The sequence below is a fragment of the Nymphaea colorata genome, chromosome 6 (genome assembly GCF_008831285.2).
Source record: "Nymphaea colorata isolate Beijing-Zhang1983 chromosome 6, ASM883128v2, whole genome shotgun sequence".
Lineage (NCBI taxonomy): Eukaryota > Viridiplantae > Streptophyta > Magnoliopsida > Nymphaeales > Nymphaeaceae > Nymphaea > Nymphaea colorata.
The window spans coordinates 16,324,931-16,347,919 of NC_045143.1; the positions used below are offsets into that span (position 1 = coordinate 16,324,931).

Genomic DNA, 22,989 nt, shown 5'->3' on the forward strand with positions numbered 1-22,989 from the left:
AAGAAGAGGACAAAGAGGCATTCATGTGAATCGAAAAAATTGACAGTGTCGGTGGCGAGTGGAGGTCGCGGCGCGGGGAACAATCTTCCTCTTGGATATTTAAAAAAAAAAAATTGGAAACTCATTTAAATTTTTAAAGAAGAATGATCCTCTTTAAAGTTTATAGAAAATATAATCGCTGACACTTTAAATTTGTAAAAAATATATATAAATGCGCCTCTCCCTTTGATTGGAACTGGGCCACTTTAAATTATTTTTGACAAAACAAGGGCCCTATATTTCGGACATTCTAAAATCAAGGACACTTATTTTTATTGTATTTGTTGACTATGCTTATCTGCTTTGTTTATTGACGTTAGGTTGTCTTGAGAAACTAAGAGCTTCCACTACCCAGGTTTTCTACTTTCCCAACACCAACAAAGAGATGTAATTTACCACAAAATGATCGTCTACTATTACTATGACGAGGTCGGATCGTTTTGGTTGGGCTTGTTTCCTTTGTTCCTCGGGGCGGTCCTGCCCCAGAATTCAGAAATAGGTGGCCGGGTTCTCCTTCTATATCATTTGAAAGCCAAAGCAAAGCAAATGAGCGATGAGCTAATGCCATGCCATTGATAGTTGCGAGTTCTTTGACCGTTTTGTTCTCATAGCGATACCGAGGCGCTTCGAGTTAGAGAAGCAAAGAACACCATTTGTTCACAATCATATACACGTATCCGTATAGGCTTTGGTTGTCTTCATGTACTAAAATTAGAAGCACCAGGGAGAACAGTATACTTTCGAGAAAGAGCAGACTTTGGCTTAACACTGTAAACCCCGTTTAGTGCAGACTGCAGCGAAGAAACCGAGACTGCAAGTTAACAGTGGCTGGAGGCAGATGGCATAACCACCATCCACTTTTAAATAGTCGAAGATGGCAACGTTGGAATGAAGGATCCTTTAGTAAGAAGGAATTTGATTGATGGTTTGCTCTTTAGTTTCCACTGACCTTGTCGCCATCTGTCCTTTTGCTTCTGCTTGACTTCACGCTCCTTTGCTTTCCCCTGCCCTTTTCACATTCAACGCCCAGGATCCTTTTCTTCTTTTATATTGATCGTGGAGGCCTTCTTGCAGTAAACGAGCAATCCAGGAGGGCTCTTGATTGAGAAGGTGCTCCGTTGATCCTCGTTTTGCTTTAATTTGGGAAAGTTGATTCGTGGGAAGGCTTCATTTTTTTTGTCAGCTTTGTGTTTCTTTTAATGGCTTTTAATAGCCTTTGATTTAATCGGGTGAGTTCCTGAGAAATCTTAGTTGTGTATATTCGTCGATCGATCACGCCTGGAAACTCCTCGGTTTTAACGTGGAGGATGATCTTCTCTCTCATTTTATAATAACGTGAGGGAAAGATGGATTTTATTTAGGAGGGAAAAGAAAAAAATAGTGGATGGTGTTAGGCTTTTGGAACTCATATGAAACTTCCTTTTTTGCCTTGTGCAATTTTGGAACTTAATTTGTTGATAGTGCGTATATGTGCTTTGTCTTCAATCTGCCCCATTGGTTTGCCGCGGTTTCTTCCCCTCTGGCACGAATACGGCGCATGCTTTTGGATATATCTGTTGTTCTTCTGCTGGCTTTCTATTTTTACATAAGAATGGAGAAATGGTAAAACATCTGAACATTTTTTTACATGGAAAATTGTCCCTGTTTTGCGGGTGCACGGGAAGATTCTGCTTTTCCGAATTCAAGCACACCCTTTGTCATCCTTTCCCGGCTTCGAATCAGCTTTACTTCTATTGGATAAAAAACGGCTTTTTATGTTTTGCAATGATTTTCCGCCATATTTTGTGTGAAGGGTATGAAAGGAGCAGCTACCGCGCATATTTCGTTTTGAATTGTAAAAGTTTTTCCCTGTCTATGAGCTTCGTGTACAATTGCCATACTAGGTGTCCATTTTTACAATTGCTCTTCTCAATGTTTTGTACTGTCGTTTTATTAATGCAGGAATGCGGGCAGTGCTTGATTGAAGTGTTCACATCTTTGTTGTCCTGATGGATTCACCGTCTCCTGTTCATCTTTCAAAGCAATGGGTAACCCGAAGGCTATCTCTATGCCTTTTCTTCGTGTTCCTCTCTCAATGCTGCAGAATAGCGTTGGCAAACTCTACCTATTTAATTGGTCTCGGAAGCTATGATATAACTGGACCTGCAGCGGATGTCAACATGATGGGTTATGCTAATGCTGAACAGACTGTCTCTGGAGTTCACTTTAGGTTACGAGCCAGGACATTCATTGTTGCCGAACCTGATGGCAAGCGAATTGTATTCGTGAATATTGATGCCTGCATGGCGTCGCAGCTTGTTACTCTTAAAGTGCTTGAGAGACTCAAATCAAGGTTTGCTTTTTCAATTGAACACCACAGATTTCTAAAAGCAGCAATCCTTCAATCCTGTTAGGTGCTCAAAAGTATTTCTTCTTCAATTTTGATAAGGCCTCCTTCTTCAACGATTATAGGAAAGTACTTCTTCGTTGTCATTTCGGATGTATAGGATTGATCATTGTTTTATGTAAGGCGAATCTTTCTCTGGTCAGGCGACTGAATTCCATTTGCATTTATTGTATTGGTTGTCTTTGTCACTTATAGTCAATGTACATAAACATCTTCCATGCTAATAATTTCTTGTTTTTCTCCAGAGTCTGTTGCATGTTCGTTACTTTTTTTTTTTTTTTTTGCAATCACGATGGTGTTGTTGGTCTTTACTCCTTATAGGCCTGTCCTGGTTCTTTTTTCCTTGGGTAAAAAGGGACTACTGCGCGAAAGCTTCATAACCGCTTATTTCTGTGAAAACAACCGTTTGCTTATTTTTGTAAAGAAACCACTTTCTTCCCCTTATAAGTGTTCTGCTATTTTCTTGTATTACTGGTAATCGTGTTTTTTGCATGTTAACTTTGTCCATTGATAAGGGATTAATTTTTAATGGATTTCTTAGACACTTGTCATTGAAGAAATTATGAGAATCAGGAGTACAATTTTTCTGACAACTCAACAAAAAATTCTGCAGACATGTAGTTGCAATGATAGATTGTTTTTCAGCCTTCTCTTTCAACTTTGCTGAAGATTTACCTTTAAGTTATCCGTTATTCTGATTTATGTTAGTTTTTTATCAGATACGGTGACCTTTATAATGAGCAAAATTTAGCTATCAGTGGCATTCATACTCATGCTGGTCCAGGGGGATACCTTCAATATGTTGTATATATTATCACATCTCTTGGATTTGTTCGTCAATCATTTGATGCAATAGTTGATGGCATTGAGAAAAGCATTGTACAAGCTCATGAAGGCCTTCGTCCTGGGAACATTTTTGTGAACAAGGGTAAGGAAAAACGACCTTCTGAGTAATTATATTCATTTTATCACTATCTCAGTTGTTTATTATAAGAATCTCTTTTACTTTCTCATTAGTCATATTAACACATAGTGTGGCACTGCTTGAACAATAACAATAGTATGCTTCATCTTTACATAGTTATATGAAATTATGAACGTTGAATATTTATACTTTGGAGATTCATGTTGTGTATCTGTGTGGTACTGGATTTTTCATGGTTTCAACTTATAGTCTGATAAGAATTGTGGTTCTCAAAATGTCATCTAAGGTGAGCTCCTTGAGGCTAGCATAAACCGCAGTCCTAGTGCTTATCTAAATAATCCTCCAGAAGAACGAAGCAGGTATAAATATGATGTAGACAAGGACATGACACTGCTGAAATTTGTGGATCTTGAGTGGGGCCCTGTTGGAAGCTTCAATTGGTTTGCAACACATGGAACCTCCATGAGTCGCACAAATTCATTAATAAGTGGTGACAACAAAGGAGCAGCTGCACGCTTTATGGAAGACTGGTTTGAGCAGATAGACACCCTGGAAATGTCTAAAAGGATGCATTCTGAGTACAGAAACCAGCCAAACAGCATTCCTCGGAGAGTCTCAAGCATGCTTCCTGATCAGCAAGAAGGTATCTCCTTATTACCATTATTATCTTCAGTGTCATTATGGTACTTTTTATAGCCACTTTTTCTTTCTTAAGTCACCCATGCCTGCAAATTTTGTGTCTTTTTCCTGAAAGTCTTGTGATATCCATGCTTCATAATTGAAGTTATTTATATGATATTCTGCATTAATTCATGTTGTATTGCTCACTTTATTGCTTTTCAGATGAGTTGATGAAGCTGGCATCTGTCTTTCAAAGTCCCGGGGGAATGACTTCAGATAGTTCTTTAAGTGTTACCAAGCGGGTCCGAAGCTCTTTTAAGTCAAGTAACAGACCAAGTTTTGTTGCTGCATTTTGTCAATCAAATTGTGGTGATGTAAGCCCAAACGTGCTTGGTACATTCTGCATAGATACAGGACTGCCATGTGATTTCAATCATAGTACCTGCAATGGGAAGAATGAGTTATGCTATGGCCGTGGTCCAGGGTATGGATATATGCTCTTCATAAAATTCTTTCATTTTCGTTTGAATTTGTGATTTGATGTTAATTTTCACTTTCTTTTTTTTGGTTAGCTACCCGGATGAGTTTAACAGCACATATATTATTGGAGACAGACAATTTAAAAAGGCAGTGGAATTGTTTCATTCAGCATCTGAACAGTTGAAAGGGAAGGTTGATTTTCGTCACACCTATTTGGACTTCTCAAAGCTGGAGGTCACTGTTACCTCTAATGGTCTTGGTGCCAATCAAGAGACTGTGAAAACATGCCCTGCTGCAATGGGCTTTGCTTTTGCTGCAGGAACCACAGACGGGCCTGGAGCTTTTGACTTCAAGCAAGGGGATGACCAAGTGAGATAGAAGTGGAATATTTTCCTCCCATTATATTTTTCTCCTTGCGGTTTTATGTCAACTTACATAGTCCTATTTGTTTGTAACTGATGTAGGGCAATCCTTTCTGGAAGTTGGTGAGGGACGTACTGAAGATGCCAAGCAAAGAACAAATAAGCTGTCAACATCCAAAGCCAATTTTGCTTGATACTGGAGAAATGACTCAGCCATATGCATGGGCTGTAAGTATTCACCACTCTTATAGTTCCTTTATTGTCTACTCTGCATAGAAATCTAGATTTGAACAATCATACATGGCTTTCACATTCTTGAACATTAAAAAAGTTGTTCCTTCTTTTGCTTTTTTGGATATGCTTGTCTTCACGTGTATGGGTCATATATTGTAAATAATGTCAGGATTTTTTTAAAGAAACTTCGTGAATCATTGTTTCTATAAGATGGATCAAAATTCACCTGCCATATGCTGGCCTGGTCTGAGATGTTCTCTATGTCCAGCTGGTACACATGCAGTATCCTGGAAGGAGACTTTGGCAGATGCATCTTTCATCACTTATGCATCGAGCTAGCTAAGAAGTTCATTGTTAATGCCTCCAAATTGCAACTGCATGTTGGCTGATGATTGTCAGTGTTAATGTAGGTTAAAGCTTAATCACACCCTCTAAACCTCATTGAAGTGATCATGAAACTTAATTTGTCTTGTCTTGCTAATTTACCACCTCTCCTGATGGTTGTACAGAAACTTGTTACAAAGTCACCTCTATGATTGAGAAAACACCAACTAGAAACTCCGATCTGAAATTAAATTTCTTAGGAAATGTAGGTTAAATTTTTTTTTCTTTGTTTTGTGTGGAGTTTCTTATATTTGTAAACATCTGCAGTGCATAACTCAATTGAAGGGCATGAAGATGCTCTGTTTCTCTGTACAATCTGTAGCTTAATTACAAGTATCCTTGTAATGTTGTAGAATAGTTTAGTTCCTCTTGTCAAAAGCTGTTTTATGATGTTGAACAGTGTTTAGAACTTGTGCTGTATGGTTAATTTATTTAAATGGTATCAAGTTTACTTTCTCCATTTTTTGTTATTGGATCCTCTCAATGTAAGAAGCTTCTATGTTTAGGATATAATTAAGAAACATATAATGATTGGTTCATTGATTAGTTTTAATTTGCAACCTTTATTAACACAAAAAATGCTCCTACTTTTTTGTGTCCTTCAGGAGTACCCCAAGTATATGTCTCTATGGTTGTACCATTTCCACAATTAAACAACGAAAATAGTGTTCTGCAGAATTTGAAGTATTCTGTTAATTTTCTGCATAGTTACTTAAAACTAAAACTTTCATTTTTTTACATACATTGCACCATGTTTAACTGAATACTAGCTGATGTATTTTAATTTGTTATCAGCCTTCCATTCTTCCGATACAAATTCTTCGAATAGGGCAGCTGGTCATTCTCAGCGTGCCTGGAGGTATGGGCCTCTCTCTCTTTCTCTCTCCCTATGTAGAAACATGTGCGGTATAGTTCCATCATGAATATTTTCTTGACCAGCTTTTGGTTCATAGTCCTTGTTTTTGGATTCAATCCCTTGTGTGCATTTGTTTGTATGACTAGAACTGAACAAGAAACTCAACTAGTTTACGGTTAGTGGAAGGTCTGAAATGTTCATGGTCCACCTATTCCTCTGTGTACAAATACATGTTTGGGAACATCATCTTTCTGTTTTTCGGCTGACATTTGAATGGGTTCTTTTCTTGGATTTGCACATGGCAGACCTGTTTTTAGCTATCTTCTGGAGAAAGTGAAAAAATAGGAAAAAAATGTCCCAGCGATCAGGAAGTTGCCAACTGAGGTCAGTTGGTGGTATATTGATGGCTTGATAACAGTATCAGAATATTTTCCGGAGGAAAACTATCCCTATGTGTTTGACATCTGTGTGGTTGTGAATGCATCATATTAAAGATGTCTCTGTAACATGTCTTCAAATGATGGCTTCCATGACATTTTCCTGGATGGACTGCAAAATTCTATAGGAATGCTTGTCTTAATGGAATGGATGCCTTTCTAGTGGTTTGGTTTTAGAGCCATTTCTTGTCTTCCTTGCAGAATTCACTACAATGGCAGGGAGGCGCCTCCGCGATGCTGTGAAAGCAGTGCTGATAAATGCAGGCAACAGGGAATTTGATGAAAATACTCATGTCGTTCTTGCTGGGCTTACAAATACCTATTCACAGTATGTGACCACCTTTGAGGAGTACCAGATTCAACGATATGAGGTAAAGTTTGTTTTTGTGGATCTAGAGTTTTATTATCATGAAGGCATGAACTGCACATTTGCCTTCCGAACAGGAGATGAACTAGATTCTTGATAAGGAGTCGTCTTCAACTAAAGTTTAGAATTTTTAATCTTTTCTTTTGTGCTTGGCAAGCAGAAAAAAGTTTTGTGAATCTCAGATTCAAACCTTGGCTGCTTTTATCTCCTCTGCATTTCAAGCTATTTTCTTCTTTCCATCCTTTCTGAATTTTGAGTTCATCTTAACTTGTTAAGATTCTTGCACTTTAGAATCTGTGGATCTTGTTGAGTATATCTTTAGTCAGTTTTCTACTTTGTGAATGAAAGTATCAGCTCATTTCACATAAAGACATAAAGTACTTTCTGGGAATTACTGTACGGTACTTGTATAAAGTAGAGTTTCCAGTGGCATTTTAAAGCTGAAAATGATAATCTCATCAACTCCATATCCTTAGGGTAATTTGGGAACAGTAACAGAGTTCCATCTATCTGCCCCAATTTTTTAGGCATGTTCATGGAACACTTTAAAAAGTATTTCATGTTTGAAGTGTTCCATGAACCTCCCCTAAAAATTAGGGCAGATACATGGAACAACAGCATACTGTTACTGTTGCCAAATAGCCCCTTAGGAACGAATATTGTTCTTCCACTCATGCTTCCTCTTGATCCAACAGAATGATGCTTGTACTTTTGCCTGGACATACTTGTTAGAAAAAGGTGGTCTTGTTAGGATGGACATGAACACTAAATACCACTGTGTGTTATGGCCGACTGTTCCCCTTAAGCATCGGAATCATCCTTTCCATGCATGGAGTTGGCATCCACTGATTCTTCTGCAGCTGCGATAATCATCAGTTTGGGAAATAAGATCTTAATGGCTGTTGCCTTCTGCCTATTTCCCTGTGTATCATCTTCTAATTCTTGGCACCTATAAATCTCCGTAATCTGTTAGCAAAAATATGAAGAAGGAACTTTTTTCTGATTGTCAGTAATACAGGTTATCTACTGCATTCCTTTAATTGGAGATACTGTATGTTAGGACTAAGTGTATTGATCATCCCAATCACTACATCTGCTTGTGTCCGAATAAAATTATAGGTTTCTGTTTATTCAGACTGTAATCTTGACAGGGAGCTTCTACCTTGTATGGTCCGCACACACTAAGTGCATACACTCAAGAGTTCAAGAAGCTTGCAACAGCACTTGTATCTGGCACGATTGTCCAGCAAGGACCTCAACCTCCTGATCTTCTCGATAAACAGTTAAGTCTGGTCCCGCCTGTTGTAGTTGACTTGACTCCCATCGGTGTCAAGTTTGGTGAAATAAGAACAGATGTACCCCAGAGTTCTAGTTACAGAAAAGGTGACAAGGTGGCTGTCTCGTTCTGGTCTGCCTGTCCGAGGAATGATCTCATGACTGAGGGAACTTTCTCCTTGGTGGAAGCATTGGATGACACCAGGACCTGGATTCCAGCATATGATGACGATGATTTCTGCTTGCTCTTCCAATGGTCACGGCCTGCAAGACTTAGTGGTGTCAGTCATGCGACAATCGAATGGAGTATTCCAGAAACAGCTGTTCCAGGTGTGTACAGGATTAGTCATTTCGGTTGTGCAAAGAGCATCTTTGGGTCGATGCATCATTTCAGTGGATCATCCAGTGCCTTCGTTGTGCTTTAAACTTGGCCTCTTCCCAGAGAGGCCACCTCTTGATGCATTACAGAAATTGGTTGCTCTGTATACGCTTTTACCAAATTCATATGTAAAGACTTCGGATGTATATTGTATTTGCTTTCATATTTTCAGTTACTCAGTCAGTAGGGCGTCAATGTCTTGAGTGGTCGAGGTTCTTTGCCTAATCCTAGTTTAGGCACAATATCAGGACCTACTGTCCAGCATCTCTGCCATCTGATCACCTGATACGGATCAATTGAACCATGTTTTCCTCTTCCCACTCCTTCCAGGCGGGACGCTAGTTCTCACAATCTCATCGGCACATGCGTCAAGATCTTATGATGATTCTCTAACGTATCTAAATTTTAGTTTCTTGCAAGATTTTCCTCTTTGAGAAATGTGTCCATTTGAAAGTAAACTTAGTTTAAACAATTGTTACAGAAAATGCATGCATGTTGTTTGAAAAAAACACGAGAAAAACGCTAAAAGCAAGTCAGCAAAAAAAAAAAAAAAAAGAGGTGGTGGGTGGGGGATGTGTTTTTAAAAACGTCAAAATGAAAAAATATGTTTCTTGTTTTTTTTTTTGGGTGCTTTTTCCAGGCTTTTTTCTCTCTTTTTTCACGTTTTTTGTGTTGTTTTCCTTTTTTTGTGTTCGTCATGTTTTTTTCACTTTTTATTTTTTAATTAACATATTTTTATTTTATAGTTTTTGCATTTCATTTTTAGTTACTTTAGCTTTTTTTAAGAAAAAAAATTGCCGAGAATTTCTCAAATAAACATAATTTTGCCGTTTTATATTTAAGAAAAATTAGTCGTTTTGTAAATGATATTTGTGACAATGAATGAACAATATATAGTATAAAAAGTGCAGTTTATTGATCACCAAAGCGATTTCGTGCAGTACAACAGGATCACCCCTAACAAAGAGTCAAAGGCCAGGAGGCCGCCACAAAGATAACTAGTGGAAACTCTACCTAAATCAAACTTGAGGGTGCAATGTTTCCAAGCATGATGCTCTCTGTCTACCTCTACCTTCGACGAAGACTGTTTGATAGGAAAATCCAACTTCAACTCTTCAACCAACAAACCAAAGTGAATATCTAAAACAAGCACAAATTAGCGAGCGGACTGTTGCATCAAAATGTTTAGATGTACAACAAACCGAGTTATGAGACGTCGTTGGTCCTAACCTTCTCCCCATGAATGAAGTGGCTGTTTTGGCGACGAGATGTAGCACCCACCTCTCCACCGAACGGTTTCATGGAGTACTGGCCATCAGGTGAATTGACAGCTTGCTTCCTTCCAAGTAAGAAAAGATGCCATGAGTTAGCGGCACCTTCGAAGCCCCTTTCCCTTTTCTGCGAAGTCATAGTGGGACATAATGAGAACCAGCAGCATCATGGCTCCTGTATCTTTGTGTCGCACTCTTGTAACTTTTCTCATCTTTTCTTTCCTTCTTCATTCATCATCATTTCCATTCATCCAAACATAGTGTTAGTTAAAAAATCATGAATTTAAAGTTAGATGGAGGATGGTTCGATTTTAAATCCATGAAACTGAAGTCTTAAAATCTCAGATTTGCTATGAAACAAACACAACCTAAGGCTCTGCATCTTAAACCTCTTTTTAGTATTAAAAGCTTGAACTCAATCACCTAATCAAAGTAGTCAGTAAGTCTCCAATGAAAAGGTTGGTTGGAGATCCATATTCGAGATTATCGGATCCGATGGAGTGGTCCAGTTCACTTTTCGATCCATTTGGGCCTTTAAATCAGAGACGAGGACAACCGGCCCCGAGGATAAAAATGTCATTTGGTATCAGACGCACGCAGCTCCTCCGAACGGTCGTGTCTACAAATATTAGCTGACGCGTGTGAGATGGTTCCAGGTTCTGCAATTCAGAAGGCTCTCTTTCTCCCTCCCTCTGATTGCCGCGTAAGTCTGCCGGTGAGGTGAGAACGGGAGGATGTCCGTTCAAGAGTACCTCGAGAAGCACCGGCTCTCCCGGAAGATTGAGGATGCTGTCAATGCCGCTGTTAGGGCAAAAACACCGGATCCAATTCTATACATCGTGAGCTCCCTTCTCCTTTTGCCCTCCATTTTCTCTACGTGATTTTGTTGACGACGAAACACTTTGTCTAGCGTTCTGGTGTCATAAATACGTGTGAGAAAGGGGGGAGGTAAAGTTCGCTCTTTGTGATTTCCTGTCTGACATCGCGCAATCTTGGAGTTAGAGGCTGGTTTTATGTATGTGATTTCTTGTTGTTCTTTTTGTACATTCACTGTTTTAGAATTTGATTCTCTCTCTCTCTCTCTTTTTCTTCCTGTCTTTCGACCGTGGAAAAGCGATCTGTGCAATTGAGATGCTCTAGTGCCAAATAGTAGTCGTACAACTTCGATATTTCTATTTTTCTCGTATTTGTAGCGAGTAATGAATTTATCATTGTAATGACAACTTGTCTAATCATGCAGTCGAATCATATGAAGAAAGCTGTTCCGGCGGTCATCACGAAGATAGTGGCTAGACAGATACTTGATAGTAGGGGCAATCCTACTGTAGAGGTTGACCTGCACACGAATAAGGGGCTATTTCGCGCTGCAGTACCAAGTGGAGATTCTAGTGGATTGTAAGATTTTGATGTCAATTATTGGCATCTTTCGGTTTTATTGGTCAGTTGTAGTTTGTCTCTGTTGTCGGTTTGGGTTAGTGAAATGTCATTCAGGGGATTGAGAAATGTTCCTATTATTGTTAACATCCCATCTCTTTCATTCAAGATATTCAACTCAGTTTCTGTATTCTTAGGTATGAAGCTCTTGAATTGCGTGATGATGACAAGAGGAAATATCTTGGTAAGGGTGTTTCCAAGGCTTTAAAGAACGTGAATGAGATAATATCTGGCGCATTGTTTGGGATGGATCCTACTCTTCAATCAGAGATTGATCACAGAATGATTGAGCTTGACAAAACAGAAAATAAGGCAAGAATTAAGTCCAATTGGTTGCAAAATTTTCTGTGCTGTTAACACGCTATCTTTTTCCTGAAATTCCACCATTCTCGTTAAGCCAGAAGAGATATGTCACTGCACTCAATTGTGACCTTATTTGTGACTCTTTGTAATCATCTCTTTAGTAAAATCGACTTTGGAAATGAAGGTGGACTGAAATGCTGCAGTCTGCTTATAGAGAAAAGATATTTTCATACTTTTTGTAAGGATCAAATGCCTTTTGAAGGAGAAGCTTTTGTGCAGTCATTCGTCATTTTTTCCCCCTTGATCATGCAACACATACGTATGTAGATTTGTTTCGGCCCTTGGTTATAGTCTTGGGCTGGTAGTGCATTTTGATATCTTACTTTATCATTCTCATTTTCAATTTGATGTTGGTCATTTTCTGATCCATTCCATGTTTTAGAAATCTAATACCATTTCTGATGGATGTTTTTGATCCTATTCTTCCAAAGGTTCAAGATAATAAGCGTTCTTCGGAGCTACATTGGAGAATCCTTTTTTTTTTTGGTTTAGGGGTCTGTTTGATTCATGGAATGCTACAAGCATCATTTTAGTCTTCCCATTTGTAGTTATTGATCTCCTTTGGTTTTGACCGACTAGTAGGGTGCCTACATCATTTGCGGGCTTTAACATTTCCAGTGCTTCAGTTAGAAAAGATGACGTGTTTGATACGTGTTCAGTATGCATCTGTGTCTCTGCATGTCTGTGTTGACCATAGATAAACCTGATTTTCCTTTCCCTTTAATTGCTTAAGTAATTGATAGTCTTCAGCTGTAGCATGACGAAGTTCCATTGATTTAGGGGGAACTTGGTGCAAATGCTATATTAGCTGTTTCACTTGCTGCCTGCAGAGCTGGTGCTGCAGAAAAAGAGGTATACGTTGCCATTTGATTCTCTCAATACTAGTTACTAATCTCATGCATGTAAGGGTTTCTAAGAGATGAAATTATTCATAATTGTCATTTAGGTTCCTCTTTACAAGTACATTGCTGATCTTGCTGGAGTGACCAAGCTGGTGCTTCCTGTTCCAGCTTTTACTGTTATCAGTGGTGGAACGCATGCTTCCAATAGCCTGGCTGCCCAAGTATGGTACTAAATTCAGGTTTTCGATCTTATAATGACTGGTTTCCTTTGTGTGTTTTTTTGGCTATTTCTAGAATACCTTTACCTTAGCAGTCCATAACTGTCTCTATTGCTTTATGTGTAAGATCGGTATGTTTAGTTGGTATCATCTATCATGTTATGTGACCAATGACTTAGCGTCATCCTTTGTAGTCAAAGGCATGTCTAGGTAGGCATATAGGTGCTTGAAACTAGGCTGATTGGCTAGCTGATCCACCTAGGCAGGGCCACCTAGTTGACAGTTGACACATAGGTCTGCCTAGTCGGGTGCTGAAGCTGAGATAAATGTATATTTGTGATTCTTTTAGGATAAAATGGTAAGAAAAGAACAGAAATCTTTCTCCTTTTGCTTCTTGTTATCTATTATATAGTCTATAAAATTCTCTCTCTCTCTCTCTCTCTTTCTCTCTCTTACTTTCTCTCTCTTCCTTGTCCTTCACCATTGTTGTTGCCTGCTAATCTTTCTTAAGCACATAGGTGCCTGCCTAGGCCTTTTATAAGGTGAAACACCCATGCCCACCCAGCAGTTTTGACTACTAAGGTGTCAAGTTAATCATGTTTGTAATGCTGATAGTTGAAGACTTGAAGGAAAAACAAGGCTTTTGATTCTGTGCATGAACTTAGTTTTATGTATACATGCCAATGGAGAGTCTTTGTCATATTTCGAATGGATATGGCTTCCTAACTCTCTAGCTATTTAAAGCTTTGAACAACAAAATAGGATTTGAACCTCTGGCGGGCCTGCCCCTGCCATGCTGGGTGGAGTTGAGTGGCCGGGTTAGCACCCCCTGTCGCCTCCATACCCAAAACTGATCCACTGTGCTACCCTACCCAGTGCATAACCTTGTCTCCCCCAACGTCACAAGCAAAGCCCACAAAGCCCTACGCTAGCTCGTAACTGGCTTCTTAGCTTACCTTTCCTCTCTAATAACATTTTCCCTTCACAATCAACACTATCAAGTTTTTCTTCCCTTTCATACTGTAGAACATAGTCCATGGATGGAGCCTGGAGGTCATCTATGCCGGCAACTTGCTATTATCTAGAAAGTGTGACGGTGGCAATGTGTTCATTCTGAGTGGTCGTGAGATGTAACTTTGTGAAAGAAAAAGACTTGGGTGCATAATTTGATTAGGAAGTTTTGGATGCCTTTATTTGTTGTACTTTAAGCCTTAAAACTTAACTGCTATCAACCTACTTTAATGTTGCCTTATACAAGTTACCATCATAGGCTTTTACTTTCAGGATTGAAAATATCCTTATTAATGTTTACTTAGACAGGTAGATGTGTACTATATTTTGCTTAAAACAGTTTTTTTTTGTTAATTAATAGCTAGATTTGTAGCTGAAGCCAGCTGATACCTGTACGTTTGTCAGGAAATCATGATTCTTCCAGTTGGTGCAAGTTCATTTGAGGAAGCAATTCAGATGGGTGCTGAGACGTATCATCATCTGAAGGTAATATTTCTTACCTTAATCACTTTTTCCCTTTCATGTATATGTTTTGGTCTTCCTTTTCTCAGAGAAATGGAAGTGAGAAGTTCTTCATATCTTATAGAGATGTATGCAAGAAAACTTGGGCAATCATTCCCTGTTTCATCAGATATAGTTTAGAAGGAACAGTAATCACCTGGACCAAATTGTGGATCTTGTGCTTGTGTGTGGGCATGTGAATGTTAATCCTAAGTTGTTTCGAGTTATACCATATTATCTATTACTGGCAACATAAGCCCTATCGAGATGAACGAGATGTTGCACCTGATTCAGATAGTTTTTTGTTGAAGTGTTTCTGTAAAATCCAATCTGTAATCTAATGTTTGAATTGCGCAATTTCAGGAAGTTATTTCTGAGAAGATTGGGCTAACTGGATGCAATGTTGGTGATGGTGGAGGGTTTGCTCCAAATATCTCCAGGCAAGTCTTTGTTTTTGGTGATGGCTTTCTGTTATGCTGTGATGTCTGTTCTTTCTTTATAACACTTCAGAAAATCAAGCTTGTTTTATCTTGGCATTTACAAATTTTTGTGCCGTTTTCTGGTTGAGTCCACATAAAACTGTCTACCATATTAGGAGTGGAGTAAGAACCATTTTCAAAGGAAGTGAAAGTTTCCATCTAACAACATATTGTTTCTGTTCTCTGCAGTTTCAGAGAAGCTTTGGATCTCGTTAAGGAAGCTATTGACAGAGCAGGATACAGTGGCAGGGTAAAGATGGCCATTGATGTAGCTGCCACCAAGTTCTGCATAGGTGATGCAAACTTGACAGAACAAGTTCCCAAGCTGGATAACATGACTGCATATTGCACCATTATGTACATCTATATATTATCTTTGGTAAAACGAAGCATTCTTAATTTTTTCTTTCTGCTGTTTAGGTAAGAAATATGATTTGGACTTCAAAGTTCCAAATAAGTCGGGGGAGAATTTTAAGACGGGAGAGGAAATGATCGAATTGTACACCCAACTCTGCTCAGGTAAAAAGAATGGAACCTGTTGTAATCTCCTGTGAACTTGTCTTCATGCCTTCATTTGAATGTTGTTATTTACTTTCATCTGCTAGAATACCCTATCCTCTCTATCACGGATCCATTTGACAAGGACGACTGGGAAAATACCAAGCTTTTTTCTGCTACAGGGGCTTGTCAGGTCTGCTTTCTCTTTGGTACTTAGTTATGACAAAGTGTCATGCACAATATTGCTGAACTGCAAATGACTACAGATTGTAGGCGGCGATTTACTAATGTCAAACACAAGCCGTATGGAGAAGGCAAGACAGGACTCCATTTGCAATTCATTGCTTCTCAAGGTACTCTATTATCATTTTCAGTATAGGGTATTGCATACTTCTCAGACGTGAACCACTTAATCCAAGCTGTTGAGATCTCATGATTTAATTTGTGAGTGCACAAATTGCATTCTTCCAATGACAATTGATAGCGAGAGGATGGCTGAGCAGGTAAATCAAGTTGGGACGATCACTGAGGCCATAGAAGTTGTGAAGATGGCCAAGGATTCAGCATGGGGAGTGGTAGTATCTGATAGGGATGGGGACACAGAAGATTCCTTCATCTCCGATCTTGCAGTGGGCTTGGCTGCTGGGCAGATCAAGGCTGGTGCACCGTGCCGAAGTGAGAGGCTTGCAAAATACAATCAGGTTCCTAACTTTTCACTTTATTTAGCGATATTCTTGTTTTTGAACATCAAAATGACTTCTTGATCCTAGTGGAGGAATCTTATTATCCAAAATTTCTATAGTTGTTACGAATTGAAGAAGAGCTTGGAGACAACAAAAGCTATGCAGGTGAGAATTGGAGATCACCATGACAAACAAAGGGTTGTGCCAGCACCTGAGAAAGCTCCCAAGCATTTGATGGATTGAGGAATTGGTATTCTCCCAGTTGCCTGAAGAGTTTAAAGGATTTGAGAAAGCTTCACATCCTATGCTGCATTATTGGTGATACTTGAAGCATTAAGGCACCGTATTAGATCTCAGGAACGAGCTGGCTAAGTATCATCAATAAAGTTTCACGTCGTCATTATTTTGAGGCGGTGACGTGGAAAAAGAAGTGTAGAATTCATATTTTATTAGCATAAACGCTCTTTTTATCTGTTAAACTTGGGCCTCAGGGAGGCTCTATTTTTAGCTTTTTGTTGGCTCCTCTTGTCCAGCTAAGATTTTGCATAATGGCGTTTGTTTAATTAGGCATTCTATACCATGCGAAGCTGGGCATCATACTGAGTTAAGCTTTGTTGTGCTGCTTTAGAATATGCTTCTGCTAAGGATATTTTTTAGTTCCCTTTTGAACACCATGCATGCAATATTGCGAATCAAGAATTACCACTTTATAATAACAGGACAAGAAGGAAGGTTGAAATATCGCCTTTCTCTGGGACTCGATTTCGTTGTCCTCAATTTTGGGAACGGGTCAGCCTGTCTGTGTACCACCACTAGCACCTCCGGTGGTGCTTCATGTTTGACAGTCGAGCTACTTCTGTGAAGGAATTCAGGTATCTTGGTGCAAACATTAGAGACGCCGGCTCATTCATTTCCATAATCGTCGGTTCCTCCGGTGGTGCTTCATGTTCGACAGTCGAGCTACTTCTGTGAAGAAATTCAGGTATCTTGGTGCAAACATTAGAGACGCCGGCTCATTCATTTCCATAATCGTCGGTTCCTCCGGCTGTCAAGTGACAATGGGGTGAGCAAGTAATTCGAATTAAATCTGCCTTCCCAGACCATAGATTTCGCAAAGATTGAGGGCGACCGGTTCTGGTTGGTTGGGGAAAATCTACGTCTTGCTGAGGCCCGCCATGACATCCTAGTTCGTCCTAGTTATCAGCATAAGTAGGTGTGCCACCAAAAATAATGAAAACAGCACCACGCATCGTCTCAGCAGAGATCTGCTGGCGATAGACGATGTTTAGGTCCGGAGGTCACCGTTCCTGGAGAACTTCTACTCCGACCTTTGTCACTAAATAACAAGAAGTCAACAACAGCATCATGAAGAACATTACAACTGAAGCGGAAAGCTGAGAGGCATCAATGGTATTACGACGATCGAAACGCTTCATTTCTCCCCGCCTTTATTGCCGACCATATAAACGAAGGCGTCATGGCATCCTCATCATGCGATGATACTCTGCTCTTCGGAATCCCCAGATGTCCATGAGCTTCATTATAAAAGCAGGATCTTATCCGGGTCCTTTTCTTCTGCAGGCAATTACTGTCGTTTCAGGAAGAGGCTCTATAAGAAGAAAGGGATATAAAAGAGCAGAAAGGATGACGGAGAAAGGAAAGGGGGTGGCTTGGGGGGTTGGGGGTGTGGGGTGGGGTGCCGGCAGCAAGGGGGAGGTGTTGTTAACAGCCCACTGGAACATGAAGGTGACAGCGTGGCTCCAATCGTTAGGATTGACGGTGATAATGTCGTCGTTGACCCCGCACTTCGTGCTGCAATGTGTCGAAAAGATCGGAGTTACCTTGGGACATGTTTGAGGTTCATGCCCACAGAAACGTAGCTGTGGCAGCGGCAGCGTTCAGAGTTCTCGGAGCGGAGGAGGGTGATGTGGCTGGATGGCACCGCCCGCAGGGAGATGCGCGGGACGGAGTGGTCGAAGTTGGCGTAGGCTTACGATCCCAGAGAGAGAGAGAGAGAGGAATTACCGAGTGAGCAATTCTGTCCAGGGTTTCGGGATTCAAATTTAGAGCTCAAATGGGGGGAATGGCAGGAAATTTCAGGTGTTCCTCGATAGAAATAGTTGTAGGTTCTCTATCCTTTGGCTTAGCTATCTCCAGACTGATTGCCAGATCCAACACTCTAAGAAGCTTTTGGCATGATTGTTTGTTGAAGGTAAATTCTTGAGTTGCCTTCATAAAAAAAAATGTAATTTTTTTAAAACTTAAAAACATAAACAGCCATGACATGTCGATTTTGGAGAATCTTCAATTGCCTACTTATGTTTGGCAAGTGAATGATTTATTAGTCTGTTCTTATCAACAAATGAATTTGAATTACATCCATGTAATCAAATTCTTAATAAAGAATGTAAAAAAGAAATAGTAAAAGCTAATTCTACCACCAGAGGAGAGCCAAATGCCAATCGTGTTGGATAGCTTGAAGCGATTGAGCTGAGACAAGCTACAAGGATCTTAAAGTGCAAGCATCAATGACTCAAGAGGGGGCATTCCATATCACATCAAACATGAAATGCGTTAACAGTTATAAATAAAAAAAAAAAATGTGCCTTTTGCATATCAAAGCCACGTATAAATGTTGGGAAGTTCCAGGGACGATTTCGATAATTTATGTTTCAACAGAAACGTATCCGCCAACTTTCAGAGCCGTGCATGCCCGCATATCTCGTTCAGCAATTTGTTTCAATAGAGATGTATCTGACATATTGTGCAGCCGAGCATGCTCGCATATCTCGTTGAGCAGCCTCTATCCATTTCTCTCTCTTGATGTGACCTCCATTGGCCTGAACAACAGAAGGAAAAAAGCGGTTATATGGTAAGTTAAACACGTACAATAACTGTTTATTGCCTAGAAAATACGATAACAAACAACTAATTTACTACGAAAAGCAACAGAGAAAAATAAACCTGACTTGAACAATCTGCGATGAAGTTGATGGCCCAAGCTTTCCAACACAAGCAGTTGTCCTAGGACTAACATATCCCCCTCATCATCAATAGAACAACTGGGCCTGCTCCGGTGTTCCAAGAAAACAGGAAATGCATCTCAACTTCTGAATTAAAGAAAAGAGACCAAGGCAGCAGCTACACGTGAATGATGGGTCCATTTGTTTTGCCTGCTGCAGGTAATCACAAGCAGTAAGCACATTTGCCTGGTCTCTTGGCGAACAAGCAAAGATGTCAGCCTAGGCACATTAATCCTATATCAGCTTGACAAGGAGGAACTTGACTGGCCTTGATTGAGTTGAACATCTCGTGTAGGAACAACAGGATGCTCTTTCTAAGCCTCTCAGGTCCTATTCAGCTAGATCAACTGTAAAAGCTCTCATGTCAAGTTCATATCCTTCTTCGGACATGCAAAATAGTAGCTGTTGCAGACATTCATGTACTTTTTCTCTCTCCGGGTGGGTAGATAAGTTTTCCACAGAGAATGCATGAACTTGATTCTTGATCTCAACCCAACTGCACCCGGGCATCTTTCTAATTCCTCTTTCTGTCATCAGTTTCCTTACATGATCTACATCGTTCCATCGTCCAGCAGAAGCATATGTATTTGATAGCAGGACATAATTCCCTGGATTTTCAGGCTGCAATTCTAGAAGGTGTTCGGATGCATACACTGCCATTTCAACATTCTCATGAATTTTGCTAGAAGCAAGCAGAGCTCCCCAAAGACTTGCAGTAGGTTGTAGTGGCATATGAATGATGAAATCATACACAGTATCAAACTGGCCAGCACGGCTGAGGAGATCGACCATACAAGCATAATGTTTTCCACTGGGAACAACTCCATATCTGGGAATCATATTGTTGAACAGATTCCATCCTTTATCTACAAGTCCACCATGACTGCATGCTGAAAGGACGCCCACAAAAGTTACACCATCAGGACTGACACCTTCTTCCACCATTTGGTCAAAAAGAGCCAAAGCCGCTTCACCTTTTCCATGAATTATTGCTCCCTGTATCATTATATTCCACGAAACCACATCTCTTTGTTCCATCGTCTCAAATACCTTTTCAGCATAGAGCATGCAACCACATTTGACGTACATATCCATAAGGGCATTGGTGACATACGCATCATAGTTTCCAATCCCAGTTCTTGCTATAAAACTGTGAACGGCCTTTCCATGGGATACAACTGCCAGCTGAGCACATGCTGGAAGGATGCTAGCAACTGTAACGGGATTAGGTTTCAATTCACTCAAAAGAAGATGACGAAAATAATTCAGGCCTTCATCATAATATCCGTTTTGTATGTAGCCAGAGATGAGTGTACTCCATGTAACAATGCTTGGTTTTATGCTTGTTTCTTGCATAGCATGAAAGGTATTTACTGCTTCACTAAGGAATCCATTTTTCACAAGGGATGAAATTACTGCATTCCATAATGCTGAATCCTTGGTGGATATTGATTCAAATAGCTTAAGTGAATAAGCAACATTTCCACAGTTACCATACATTTTAATGAAAGAGCAGCTGAGGAATCTACTCATCTGCAGACCATTTCTTATCAGCATACAGTGTATCTGCCTCCCAAGCTCCAAAGAAGTTAACCTGGCGATAAGTGGTAGAATAGCCTTTGTAGTGTCTGGGTCTGGACGTTCGTTTGAGTATTTCATTTCACTTAAAAATCCCAAAGCGTTATAGAAATCAGAAGCCCTGATATAGCCAGAGATAATAGCATTCAATATAGCGATATTAGGCAGCACTCTGCTTTCATGCATTCTATCGAAAAGTTGCACTGCTTCAGAGACAAGTTCATTGTTAGCATAACATGCAATCATGGAAGTCCAAGAATCCAAGTCTTTTCTAATAATGTTATTAAAGATTCGTGTAGCAAATCGAACATCCCCGAACCTTGAATACATTTCTATAAGGTTTGATGACACTGAGCTATCAGTCGTGTATTCATTCCTTAGCAAGAAACCATGGATTTCTTTCACCATCCGGCTGTCTCTCAAGTACTCGATCGTTTGATCCAAAAGAGATCGTATAATGGACCTTGACCTTATGCCAGCATTTTGCAGTTTAAAAATCAGTTGTGCAGCATCTTGAATAGATCGAACATGTGAAACAATGTAAGAACAGGTACTCTGACTGAGTTCTTCTTCACTTACCTGCTGTAAAATATCCACGATCTCTTCCACAAGACGATCATTCCGAGAATAACCTTGTAAAATGGTATTCCAGCAGACAATATCCCTCTCTGGTATTCTATCAAAAACAAGTCGAGCATTGCCCAAGCTTCTACATTTCACATACATACCAACAAGTGCACTTCCCGCAAACCTATCCGATCCAAACCCACTTACGATTGTCAACCCATGAACTTGCTTGCCTTGTCCCAGGTAACCCGAATCTGAGAAAGCAGGCAAAATCGCAGCTAAGCTAGCAGAGGAGGGTTTAACTTTTACGTTTAACATTTCTCTGAAAAGATTCACAGCACAGTCAAACCAGCCACCTTGAGCGTACCCACTGAGCATCGAGCTCCAAGTAAAACCATCTTTAATGGGCATTCCATCAAAAATCTGCCTTGCATCTTCTATTCTTGCACATTTTACGTACATATCTATGAGAGAATTAAGCACAACAATGTCCCAGTCAAACCCAGCTCTGATGATATCTGCATGGATCCTCTGACCTTGAGCTAAACCTCTCATAGTAGCACATGCCTTCAGAACACAAGGATAAAGAAAATTGTCCGCCCTTATTCCTTCCTGAAGCATCCTCACGTAAAATAAATATGCTTCATCAGGCCTACCGCCATTGAAATAAGCATCTATAATTGCTGTCCAAGAAAACAAGTTCCTCAGATGCATTTCATCAAACACCCGGCGAGCACCTTCAAAGTCGCCGCATTTTGCATACAGCAACATGACGTTGTTCTTCAGGACCATGTCTTCTTCGACAGTACCCATGATTACTTGCTCATAGGCTTTAATTCCTTCAGCATAGTTTTTGAGCTTGAGGCACGCTCGTACCAAAGGAAGACACGTCTCCGAGCTCACCTGAGCACCTTCCGTGTTGACGAGCTGATAAAGAACGCGAACGGCTTCTTCTATTTTGCCACGAAAGCATAGAGAATGCAGGCGTTCTGCAAGATGATTGTTTTGCCATGGTACCTGAGAGAAATTCCTCGTCTGGAACTTTGTCAACAACCTCCAAATGCCATGCACGTTCATTTCTGAGGAGGACAAATTCTGCCTTCGTTTAGCCTAAGAGTGTCAATTGAGACAACTTCTGAGTTGCCTAATCGGCTTGGGAGACATTCGATATGTAGATCTGCCAGATGGTTCACGCATGGAAAATAAAGACATGAATCATCAGTGAAGGGCGATAAATCTTTAGAATGGATTGGACGAGAGAACGCCATGCAATTTGGAGCTTGAGAAGAATTCGCGGCAGAAAAAGATGAACCTGTTGAGTCGCGCGACAGGGAGACTTGGGCAGTTCCGACCCCAAGTCGTCAAAGATCTAGAAGGTTGGGACAGGCAAATTGATTTTTGGCGCCAAAATCATCTCTTACGATAGAACATGAAAGTCTATGTCGATCCACTAATAGGTCAGAAACGACCGAAAGCTCTAATTAGATCTGGTTGCAGGTATTCCACGACTATGCCGTCCAGTGGAAAGGTTTCCTGTCAGTAAAAGCCAGATGTTGAATTTTTCATTGGTATTGTTCTTGTGAAGAGCGGTAATTGGAGTTCAGTTGGAGTTCTCTCCTATCCAAGAAGTGAATTGGTCCTGTCAGATTATTAAAAGGAAGAGTTTTATCATCAAATGCAAGCTGGAGATTACCGCTCGTATATGCAAGCTGGAGATTAATTTCTTAACAACACAAAACGCACCTCAGCTGTTAAACTATACGTTGTTCCACTTGA

The 22,989-nt window shown here is 40.1% G+C and overlaps 3 protein-coding genes across 4 annotated transcripts; 2 read left to right on the plus strand and 1 right to left on the minus strand.

The window, feature by feature from the left end:
* The first annotated feature begins 615 nt into the window (after nucleotides 1-615).
* LOC116256667 (neutral ceramidase 2-like) lies at nucleotides 616-8,928 on the plus strand. Its single transcript, XM_031633075.2, has 10 exons — nucleotides 616-1,149; nucleotides 1,981-2,371; nucleotides 3,145-3,353; nucleotides 3,637-3,993; nucleotides 4,194-4,455; nucleotides 4,544-4,820; nucleotides 4,916-5,041; nucleotides 6,227-6,290; nucleotides 6,926-7,095; nucleotides 8,243-8,928. The coding sequence occupies exons 2-10, from the start codon at nucleotides 2,028-2,030 to the stop codon at nucleotides 8,789-8,791; spliced, it is 2,358 nt and encodes a 785-aa protein (XP_031488935.1). The 5' UTR covers nucleotides 616-1,149; nucleotides 1,981-2,027; the 3' UTR covers nucleotides 8,792-8,928.
* Nucleotides 8,929-10,645: 1,717 nt separating this feature from the next.
* Nucleotides 10,646-16,714, plus strand: LOC116256672 (cytosolic enolase 3). Its single transcript, XM_031633082.2, has 13 exons — nucleotides 10,646-10,855; nucleotides 11,257-11,411; nucleotides 11,588-11,762; nucleotides 12,594-12,665; nucleotides 12,760-12,876; nucleotides 14,290-14,370; nucleotides 14,749-14,825; nucleotides 15,054-15,157; nucleotides 15,285-15,383; nucleotides 15,470-15,555; nucleotides 15,629-15,715; nucleotides 15,866-16,063; nucleotides 16,165-16,714. Exons 1-13 carry the CDS (start codon nucleotides 10,751-10,753, stop codon nucleotides 16,231-16,233), a joined length of 1,425 nt encoding a protein of 474 aa, XP_031488942.1. The 5' UTR covers nucleotides 10,646-10,750; the 3' UTR covers nucleotides 16,234-16,714.
* Nucleotides 16,715-18,491: 1,777 nt separating this feature from the next.
* LOC116256665 (putative pentatricopeptide repeat-containing protein At3g13770, mitochondrial) lies at nucleotides 18,492-22,817 on the minus strand. Of its 2 annotated transcripts, XM_050078185.1 has the most exons (3): nucleotides 22,526-22,817; nucleotides 19,010-22,390; nucleotides 18,492-18,885 (listed from the first exon to the last, which is right to left on the minus strand). In XM_050078185.1, the coding sequence occupies exon 2, from the start codon at nucleotides 22,288-22,290 to the stop codon at nucleotides 19,399-19,401; it is 2,892 nt and encodes a 963-aa protein (XP_049934142.1). In that variant the 5' UTR covers nucleotides 22,291-22,390; nucleotides 22,526-22,817; the 3' UTR covers nucleotides 18,492-18,885; nucleotides 19,010-19,398. The 2 variants fall into 2 exon arrangements, with proteins under 2 accessions (XP_049934142.1, XP_031488929.1); XM_031633069.2 differs by having other exon boundaries at nucleotides 19,015-22,817.
* Nucleotides 22,818-22,989: the final 172 nt, after the last annotated feature.

What these genes read in the sequence shown, in the direction of transcription:
- LOC116256665 (XM_050078185.1), bottom strand. Translation starts at nt 22,290, where the DNA reads ATGAACGTGCATGGCATTTGGAGGTTGTTGACAAAGTTCCAGACGAGG.
- LOC116256672 (XM_031633082.2), top strand. Translation starts at nt 10,751, where the DNA reads ATGTCCGTTCAAGAGTACCTCGAGAAGCACCGGCTCTCCCGGAAGATT. An exon ending in AGACGTATCATCATCTGAAG is followed by an intron (nt 14,371 to 14,748) that starts GTAATATTTCTT and finishes GCGCAATTTCAG; the next exon opens with GAAGTTATTTCTGAGAAGAT. An exon ending in GCAATTCATTGCTTCTCAAG is followed by an intron (nt 15,716 to 15,865) that starts GTACTCTATTAT and finishes ATGGCTGAGCAG; the next exon opens with GTAAATCAAGTTGGGACGAT.
- LOC116256667 (XM_031633075.2), top strand. Translation starts at nt 2,028, where the DNA reads ATGGATTCACCGTCTCCTGTTCATCTTTCAAAGCAATGGGTAACCCGA. An exon ending in GAACATTTTTGTGAACAAGG is followed by an intron (nt 3,354 to 3,636) that starts GTAAGGAAAAAC and finishes ATGTCATCTAAG; the next exon opens with GTGAGCTCCTTGAGGCTAGC. An exon ending in CTCAGCCATATGCATGGGCT is followed by an intron (nt 5,042 to 6,226) that starts GTAAGTATTCAC and finishes ATTTGTTATCAG; the next exon opens with CCTTCCATTCTTCCGATACA.